At 42.7% G+C, this 10609-nt stretch overlaps 1 protein-coding gene across 1 annotated transcript in view; it reads right to left on the bottom strand.

Moving 5' to 3' along the window:
- Nucleotides 1-709: 709 nt before the first annotated feature.
- LOC101846907 (neuropeptide Y receptor type 2) overlaps nt 710-10609 on the bottom strand; it is a 38305-nt gene continuing 28405 nt past the window's right edge. Inside the window, exons 2-3 of the mRNA XM_013086591.2 lie at nt 3447-3567; nt 710-2427 (exon numbers count right to left, since the gene is read on the bottom strand). Coding sequence (XP_012942045.2) covers nt 894-2427; nt 3447-3567 — 1655 coding nt within the window. The 3' untranslated portion in view covers nt 710-893. The remainder of the gene's footprint in view (nt 2428-3446; nt 3568-10609) is intronic.

Genomic DNA, 10609 nt, shown 5'->3' on the forward strand with positions numbered 1-10609 from the left:
CATCTCTCTCCCACCTCCCTTCAAAGATCAATCGACAATACTGTAGTATGACTTTCTTAGGCCCAGCTAAATCTCGATTTAGATAAAGGGGTTTGAGGTGGGGAGGGGGGGGGGTGTTGCTTCGATCCCGACTACCAGGGCCAAGTCGAGTTTAAATGTGATACTGTCTTTAAGAAGACAGACATTCAAAAAATTAGTTCCCCTCCTCAGAACTGAGCTCATATCTTCTGTGAGCAGCGGGGGGGAAAATTCAATTCAGCTTTTACACAAAAGATGCAAGTCCACTGTGCAGATTTCGGTGGATATAATATTAGGGTGAAAAGAGATGAATAAATGCCTGTAGCAGCTATACCGTTCCCTTCTGAAGGTGTCTAAAGGGCTGAAATAAAGGCCCATAGGGTTGGAAAGGAAAAACGTCTTTGATAGTTTCATGAGATCCAAGATTTCCCTTCTCTGAAAAAAATGAGTTAATTGAGTGTGGAGCCCTGAAAATTACCCAATAACCAAATCGAAAGAGCGAATCGTTGGGGATAAGAATCAGGGCCACCCAAACCACAGTCCAACACGGTACCGATTGTGACTTCAGGTAGAATATCTTTGTGCCAGAAAAGGTGGTCTACTTTGCAATCTTTTAAGTCACATTAATTATTCAGGTTCACCTTTGCAGGAAATAGATGCGTTAAGTATCTGTGTCTCAATATTTCGTTGGTTTCTTTTTTTGGAGGGGTGGAAGGGGGGGAGATGTTTTTTGTTTATTTGTCGCTGCGCTGGGTTTCTTCGTAGGGTGAGTGTGGGGAGAGGGGGTTGTGACCAGTAATACCAGCACAGACAGGATTTCTTTCAAAAGAGACTTTCTTTAACAATGTACAGATGTCTCTTTTGGACTAAAGATCTTATCTTCCAGTTTGACTTGTCTTTTTCGTGCTATCTACACGACTGTCCGTATGAGGAACCGCGGGTGTTTTGTGAGTTTGTGTAGTGTCGAAGCCAGAGTCTCCCCCACTGCTCGTTTCTTCTAAATCCACCAACTTCAAGTCTCCGTTGTGAGACCACGAATTTCTGTTTCGCAGTTCTTTCTTGACTTGATTTTTTATTTTCAAATTCCGAGGCAATATCTTTGTCCCCAGGGGTGACGTCAAAGGGGGAATGGTCTGCTCCACTCCAAGGAGGGATTCCGATGCAGTGTGGGGTGAACAATGATACATGAGGGAGTAGAGACTCCTTCTGGCTGGCTGCTCATCCTCGTCTTCCGAGCTGGGTGAGACACTGTCTGCTTCTCCCGGAGTACAAACGACATTATTATCGATTCTGTTCTCTTTGCCATCACAGTTCATCCCTCCAGGCTTGGCCTCGTTCACCAACACGTGCCGCGCCACTCCTGGCCTCTGAATCGCCGGGGATCTGTTTGTGTCCGTAAGAACTTTGGAAATGTTTACATTACTCGAGATACCAGGGGTAGACGGACCAGCTTGAGCGTGTGAACATTTGTACGATGTCACGTTCTCACATGAGGACAGCGCAAGGGTAGAAATCGTTTCCGTGGAGACGGGATGTTGTTTTTGAGATACAAGATCTGCACAACTCCCCAATGTCGTCGTTGTCGTCAGAGAAGGTTCTATGGCGTCCAAAAGCGGCTGCAAACTTCCACCTCTGTTCTCGAAGACTGCAGACGCCCGCTGGAGTGAGTGGATGCCGTTCTCCAAACGTTTGTAGACCGGGGAGGAAGGCGGGGAAGGAATGATGGAAGCTGGCCGAGGCAGCAACACGACTGGGGGTCTGGCTCGAACGATTGTCAGGTCGTCTGACCGCTTGGTCACACCAGTGACGTCAGCATCTAGACTAGTCACCACGCCTGAGGTACGCTTCATGCGGAACATCTGTCGGAAATGCTTCCTGAACGGTCTGCTGAACAAGCAGTAGACGATAGGATTGAGAGCATTGGCTCCAAAAGAGAAAAGCAATGCAATTGTCCCGCGGTCTATGACGTCTCCCAAAGGAACTTGCCCGTCGTTAAAGTCTTCCGCCAGATGATACAGATGCATTGGGAGCCATCCGATAGCAAAGACGACTGTGATAGCAAACACAATGATTGTAACACGCTTCCTTTCACGCATACCCAGAACGCCGACGTGAGGTCTTCCGGAAGTGGATCCAGCCTGGTGTCCAGGACGCCTGCTGGTCCACAATTTGAGGCCAATGCGGAAGTGACAAAAAGCCAGGATCAGCTGTGGGATGAGGTACAGAATGACAAAGTTGGAGGCTGTGTCAATTTGCTTGAGCCGTAGATCGTTGTTCCGTCCACAGAGAGTTATGACGCCACTGGTGTCGAAGGCGGTCACCTCCTGGAAGAGCAGGCTCCTGGGCACCATGATGGCCAGGGAGACAAGCCAGACAATGAGAATGACAATGCATGCCACCTTGGGCGTCCTGAAATGTCATAAAAAGAGAAACAACTTTACACTATTTGCTGCAGTGCTCAGATTGATTCAGCAACGACCTAGAGAAGAAAACAGAAGCCCACTGCTGTCTGTGGTGTAGCGGTTCGACGTTTTGCAAGAGACCAGTGGGGGGGGAATTTTATCGAGTATATCGGTCTTTCTGCTGTTATGTTGTATCCCTCTCACCCCGGGTTGACCGTAATAGGTATCCCCGATTATTTTAATTGTGTCAGTGGGGACGTAAAAACACCAATATTTAATATTTTAAAACAATAGCACTGAGATTACAAACTACAACAATGTGATACAGAACCAGACAAACAATTTCAAATAACAGTGCACTTCCGTTGCTAAGATTCATTAACATTTCTTTCATTTGTTGTTTAATGCCTTCCTTAATATAACTAACCACAGAGGTCTGTTGTCTAAAAGCTATGGCCAGCCAGCTGTTCAGATGCACTAAGCCTAAAAGTTTTATTTTTAATTATTGCTTTTTTCTGTGGCTTCAGTTACTTGTGCTCAGGATAAGATATATATTTTGTCAAAATGCAATTGCTTGATTATCTTTTAAAAACAAAAGACAAATACTTAAAGGTAAGTACTGTACTGTTGTTAAGAGAATGAAACAGTTTGTTCTCTCTTCTTACAAACATTGATAACTGATCTCAACATTGCTTGATAGTCTTTGTTTGTTTTTCCACAACTTGCTGCCATGTTGAAGGCAAACTTGGCGTTCACAGAATGCCACAACACCACCATCAAACAGCATCATCATCATCCTCATCACCACCACCTTCAACAACAAGAACAAACACAAAAACAACAACAACAACAAAAACAACAACAAAACACAAACAAGCGTTACCTACATAAAATACCAATGTCAGAACAAAAGGGTTAAGACTGAAAAATCTGGCTGTGTGTGTGTGTGTGTGTGTGTGTGTGTGTGTGTGTGTGTGTGTGTGTGTGTGTGTGTGTGTCTACTGTCTGTGGATCCTGCTGACCTACCTGAGAGAACGCGACCTCACGGGGTAAATGACGGCAATGTAGCGGTCAAGGAGACTGGCTGCAACCAGCGTCAAAACACTGACCGACTTGCTGACTCCCATTACATAATTCTCCACTTTACCTGGGGACAGACGACAAAACAGTACGTTAGTTAGTTAGTTTGTTTGTTTTTTTGTTTGTTTGTTTGTTTGTTTGTTTGTTTGTTTGTTTGTTTGTTTGCTTATTTTGTATAGAAAGAAGTACATTGACGCGATGAAGGCAATTCAGTAGTAGGAAAAAGCGTTGGGGTAGACAGAATGAAACAGCAAGGGGGAAAGAAGAAAAGTATTAACCGCAATGGATGTCCTCCAAGGACGTTTTGTTGCGCTTTGTTCTGTTCGTCGGGAGTTTTTTTGTTTTTGTTTTTGTTTTGGGGTTTTTTTTAGTAGGGGAGGGGAAGGGGGTTAACATGTGAGTTATTTGGTCGGTTGTTTGATTAGCAGGTAAATAGGTAGATGTTTTGTTTTGTGCTAGTAAAGACATTATAAACACAAGTGGAGGACATAGCGAAGGATAAAAGAAGGAAAGAACGTGCATATCATAAGTCTATGCCTGAGTACAACTATTAGCTACCTATATTGTGCTTTTAACATCAGACGGTTTGCATCTAGCATTTACACAAACACACATTAAAACACACACACATACACATACACACACGCACACACAAACACACACACACACATATACACACACACATACACACACACACACACACACACACACACGTATCTACTTCGTGCTGACCTCAACCTTCCTTTCTTCCAACTTACAAAAGACTATGCTTTTTCCCATTCCTCTCAAATCATATTTTTTTTAATCAAAAATTATGTTTAATTCTCTTAACACGTAGATGCAATCGAGGAAATTGGGAAACATTGCACAAACGCATGAACAAAACCGAAGAAAATACAACCTCGAAAAAAAATAATAACCTAAAAAGTGAAGAAGGGACGCACACACACACACACACACACACACACACGCACACACACACACACACACACACACACACACACACACACACACACACACACACACACACACACACACACACACACATAAGCGCGCGCAACTGGCGTCTGTGGAGTAGCGGTCACAGGACCTGAGTTCGATTTTCGTGTGAGGAAAATTTTCCTCCAGTATCTCGTTCTTTCTGCGGAGACAATGTCTCCCTCTCAATCCGGGTTGAGCCTGACTGGCAGATTTGAAGCCCGTGTCGTAGATGATCTAATTTATTTTTTTTTTATAGTAGAGGGTTTTACGGTGCTCGAAACTGCATAAGGTCATGAGCGCGCGGGACACACCTAATACTTTTAGTTGGTAGGAAATTTTGAATTTTGCCCGGGTGGCCACCGAAGCCTACTCTTATCGATTTTAGACCACCAGGGGATCTTTAACGTGTGCAACTTGCACACGAGTCCTCCGAGATTTTTCGCCCTTGTCCAAGATGGCTAGGTGTAGATCTTTCCTGCCAGAAGATCAGGGGTGTGGCAGAAAGAAAGCTGTAAGAAGGAGTCAAGGAGTAGCAGTAGAAAGGCTGCAGAAAGAGTCAGGAGCCCAGAGGAGGGGGCAAAGGAGGTGAGGGGGTGGTGGCAGAAAGAGGAGACGAAAGCAGACGACAGAATATTGCTAGAGAGCAGGAAAGGGGGTGAACGGAGACAATAGTAGAGAAGAAATGTTTTCGGTCGCTACACGGATTCGAACCTGGTACCTTTGAATGTGAGGTCAACACTTAACTTCTAGGCCACGAGAGCCCCCAGATGATCTAAAGTACATCGATGGGGGGCGTAAAACTTCTAGTATACATTTAAATGCACACTGATGTACACTTTACATACACTGTATACAATCTATACAACTGTTCTTGTCACGTAATATCCTTTTTCACGCTGCCTTGATGTCCTTACTTGGATTCTAAATGTATGATGTTCTTAAAATTTAGCCCTGTTGTTGCTCTGCATCGTTCTGATTTCTATGCTCCTGTTCTTAACTATATTGTTCTTTACTCTTGGGCTGTACTCTGTGTGTGTGTGTATGTGTGTGTGTGTGTGTGTGTGTGTGTGTGTGTGTGTGTGTGTGTGTGTGTGTGTGTGTGCGCGAGAGAGACACACATAGAGAGTGAGAGAGAGAGGGGGGGGAGGGGGCAGGACGGAGGGGAGGAGGGCGATTATGTATAACGCTTGCAATGAGAAAAGAAGTTGCTCCTGGCGTAGCTTTTTAACCTTGGTGGCATTCACATGGATTTTAGGAAGACAGCTAAGACAATGTTTGGAATGTAAACGCACCCTTAACCTTTGTACTGACAGCGACCTTGTCGGTACAGAGGGGCAAACAGTGAAGAAACGAAACTGTTTCGGAAATACAGGGATTTGGAAAGGAGGCAGGCGGCGAGCATTCTTCAATGTTCTGTGGTCTCTTTCATCGTAGTCGAGAATGCATGCTATATGCTAGAGTTTCTGTGAGATTGTTTTTGTTCATCAGGGTGTTCTAACCTATACTCGGTAGTGCTGGGCGGCTAGGTTCCCGATTATTGAAAGCTTGGAATCGTAGGAATCGACTTCGAACCCAATTACTTACTTTCTAATAATGTGGTTTCTTCTGGTGGTTACCTGGTTGGCTCCGAACATCTTCAGGATTTAGGATAACCTTGATTTCGGAACACTACAAGGAATCAAATTATTTTTTTTTTAATTTAAAAAAAAAGGGGGGGGGGGAATGTAATGACTTAAGTTACTGGTAACAGTTGGTTTATGTACAAAGGAGTCGGAACCTTTCCTCCGTCGCATTAATCATGGGAATCGGTTCCGGAATTGATTCTTCGCCCAGCTCTAATTACTCGGCAAGTCTTATCGCAGAGTGGCGATAAAGCATTGAAGCCACCAATGGAATTTATAGAGCTAACCAGAACCAAGCAGTTTAACGATACAAGGATGTAGCGGAAATAATCATATATTATTATGACCGACAGTGGTAGACTAAAGGCCGTGTTGTTGCACCAAATCATGTGTATCTGTGTTGCTGCCTGTCCTTTTAGGTTTCAGATGCAGAAAGCAGGAATTGAAAAATCTGTATGAATAGAGAACTAAATACTTAAAGCACCCCCACCCCTCCTTTCCAAATACCTTGTCTTCTTCAAGCGTTGCTGAATTTCAGAATAAGTGTCTCTTTTGCTTCTCATACAATGACCACGTCACAAATGAGAACGTGCTCGGTACAGTGAAACAACACATGAGTAACTAAGATGACTTGCTGTCTACTGTGAAGTGAAAAAAACGGAATTGTTATGGCTATGTAACAAGATTATGTGGCCTTTTCAAAAACCATTCTTTGGGTAACTGTGCAGGAGAGGAAAAGGAGAGGAAGACAAAGGAAGAGGTGGACTGACACCATTTTGGGGTGGACAAGAAATCCTTCTCCCAAACTCAGGCGCTCGCAAAAAACTGACATAAGGACACTACCCTCATCCCCCCCTCCCCCCCCCCCCCCCAAAAGCGTGCCCGACATGGGAAAGATGTTTTCTTTTTTTTTATAAACAGGCAGCCACTGTCACCCCTTCCAGTTGGTTAATCTGGGAGACAGCATCCAATTACAATGATGGAGATAACAAACAATTGAAAGGAGGGGGGGGTGGGGCTGGTTGTGCCTTAAATTAAACAAGCTAAACGTTTAGACCCAAAGATGTCCTGTCTCCTTCGAGTGTTGAATTCTTTAAAATGTTGCGTTCTGCGTGTACTATTGGCGTAGTAATTTAGTGGTTATTTTAGACAGGTTTCATCTATTTACGCAATTATTGGGCTGCACATTGTGTGCGGGGGGGGGGGGGGGGGCGGGGATTTGTAGGAAAAAAATATGGTATTAAGATCACCAGTTTTTCCTTTGCCATCTTCAATGTCTTCTCCTCGTGGAAATCGAGCTCACATCTTTTTGCTTGCAAGCACGAAGAAGACCCCTACCCAGAGCCTCTATAACGTCGGACATGATAGGGAGAACACACATGACGGTTATTTGACAATGCTAGAAGTCAGGTAGTTTTGGGGAACTTCAGTAACTTCCTCAAATTTAGATCTATACTGATATTGCCATTTATTTTTCCTTTACCTGAAGCCTTAACAGGCCAAAAATAACAAGCTAACTGCTGTGAAATATTACAAATTTGTGTTTCTGATTTGTGTTTTTGCTTTAGTTTAGGTAAGTGTTTTACAGCGCTCGCAACTGCATAAGGGATTCTGCTTTGTGTATGGTCGTTCGATTGTACAACAGAATGGGTGTTGGTCTGCTTTCTGACACATGAGCCCGGTATGTCCATAAAGAATACAGCTCAGTACTCGAAACACTATGGGTATTTCTTACTATCTATACCTTGCAGTTTGGCGTTTAATGTTCAATAAAGCTAATAAATTTTCGGTCAAGAAGATGCTGTAACTTTAAATGAATGAATACAGACTGTTAACAATTCGCTACCATATAATTTAAAAGTTTTATCTGATATTTTTGTCGTTTTTGGGTTACTAAATGAGATCAGAGATCAAATGCTCAATCTCATCTAGATTATTCAGAGTCGTTATCAAGATATTCTAAGAATTGCATTTTTAAAAAGCTTGACACATTGTGAAACTCAAAATTGTTCACGCCAGATTTCTCAGAACTAGACACTGAGCAGATAGAACTTTGTCATATTAGGGCAACGAATTATTCATCCACCATTTTGTGAGCGGCAATGCCTGCGTTCTTCACTTTCCCCTGCTTATAGAAAGTTATTGAAGACAATTTTAACCTCACAACAATAAATTGTCAATAACTTTCCTAAAACAGTACTTCTTTGAGACATATTATTGCCTCAAAAGGATTCAGTACGGAAGAGTGTGATAAGCTGACAAACACTCTCTTCAAAATTGTGGAGGAAATTATCAATAAAAAAGCCTTAGGGATGTAATTTAAATTAGCCTATTAGTCTACTTTCAAGATTGTAGTCATTTCCGTTGCAACTGCAGCAAACTGACATACACATTCGGGCTTTTGTCAAGATTCCACTATATCTTAGCTGTATATAGTTTAAAACATGAAACACTCCTGTGATGGGGGAGCCCCCATCCCCGTCTCATCTAAGAAAAGAGGCGGTGAGAGTATTATCATATCCGAGTCTCAGGAACCACCCTGTTCTTCATGGTTAAAAAGTAGGCTTTGGTTCTTTGTTTGAAAACAAATTTGACCAATAATAATTATCTTGTTTACAGCAAGTAACAAAAACGAAAACCCTCCGTAGACTATAATTACGAAGTACCGCATCTACCCACCCACCCACACCCAGACACACATCTTGGACTCCGACCTACATACATAGTGTCTTGAACTTGAAGGTCGTTAAACTTACTTTCAGCGAAAAAAATAATCAGGATAATATATGAAAGACTGTAATCAGGCCTCCACCCACACCAAAGTGTTCAAAAGGTCGTTAAACTTGCAGCGAAAAAAATCAAGATGTATGAAAAATTATGACCAGGCCTCCACCCACACTAATAGCCTCGATTGGTTCTAGCTCTAGAGGATGTTTCTATCTTCACCCACGCTGCAAGTCATGCTGGAAAACAAACTCTAGACCAGGTCGGTTAGATTTTTCCACGCGGTAGCCTACTTGAGTTGGTGATATTCACGATTTTCACAGAAATTGGAAAATTCAAGTTGCTCTCGAAATGTTAATCTCTCTCTCTCTCTCTCTCTCTCTCTCTCTCTCTCTCTCTCTCTCTCTCTCGCTCGCTCTCTCTCTCTCTCTCTCTCTCTCTCTCTCTCTCTCCCTCTCTCTCTCTCTCTCCATCCCTAATCAATTTTACAATATGAGGCAAAACAGTCTCTTGTATGATCCATCGTAAGAATATTTATCACTTTTATAATTATTCAAACAGAACGTTCAATATGTTGTTGCAGCTATGTGAACTTGAAAAAAAAAACATACACAGTATGACCCATGTTTTCTTTGAACATGTTGTCTGCACTGCATAACACTGGAGTCGGGACTCAAATATGAGATAGCTATGAGTACAAATACACATCAGACAACAAATGAAACTATGCTACTCAAATCGTGAAACTAAAACGTTCGCTAAAAATCAAATGGGCGAAACACACGTAAAAAAACCCCAAGCCTGGTGCACAGCATACCTTTCTTGGAGTCGAGAATCATAACCTCAATACACTAATTCGTGGACAAAATTAACTGGGGACAAAGATCAGGTAGGGCGGGATGTATGCCTGTTTTGAATCCGCGCCAAAAATAGACCAGACGAAGTATCTTTGCCTGAACGTATGTAATACACTACGGCCTGGAAACAAACCGCCAATTATTATCGTTTTCCCTTCCACATTTAGCGCCTTCAAGGAACAGAATTAATATTTGCCCTCACAGTGATGGATTCGAGGGCTGAGTATAAATTATAATCACTGGCATAGCCTATTGAAAGGGCAACTGGGAGGAAGGACAGTCCTGTGGTGTGATGTTTTTCTATGGTGTGGTGTGGGCTTAAGGATGGGGACAAAGAAGTAGAACACCTGAGAATAGTAAAATTATACTTAATGTCTCGCAAAATCGTGCACACGTTTGGCGTGGGTGGATGGTGGACGAGATACCTCTTTCAAAATGGTACGGATTTTTTTTCAGGAGTGTTTTGATTTGTTTTCACTGCTGTTGTTTATTTTGGGATGTTTTTCTTGTTTATTTGCTTGTTTGGTTTACGCCACGCCCTCGTCGAGAGGAAAATGTCTTACCTGACCGCCAAACCGCTACACCTCAGACGTTGGATCAGGAGGTGTGATCACTGGTCAGAGATTTGAGACGAGAACCTTCTTAAAATAGTTGTTCTGTGGGCGAGTCGCCTTCAGCCTTGCATGATTCCATCCGAGTTCAATTGAGCTTATAACAGCAAGACGGATAGCACAGGACTTAGCACAGAAATTGACGACTTCTAGGAATTCTTTTCATTAAAGACAAAAGAAATTAGTAAAGAATATAAAAATAACGCCGTAGCTTTAAGTTATCTAATATTCTAATAATACTCAATTGTGCTGCATGCCCGGCTATATATTTTATACTTTTGCTGTTAACAAACGGTGTATACCAGGGGGGGGGG

Source organism: Aplysia californica, unplaced genomic scaffold, assembly GCF_000002075.1.
Source record: "Aplysia californica isolate F4 #8 unplaced genomic scaffold, AplCal3.0 scaffold00484, whole genome shotgun sequence".
Classification (NCBI taxonomy): Eukaryota; Metazoa; Mollusca; class Gastropoda; order Aplysiida; family Aplysiidae; genus Aplysia; species Aplysia californica.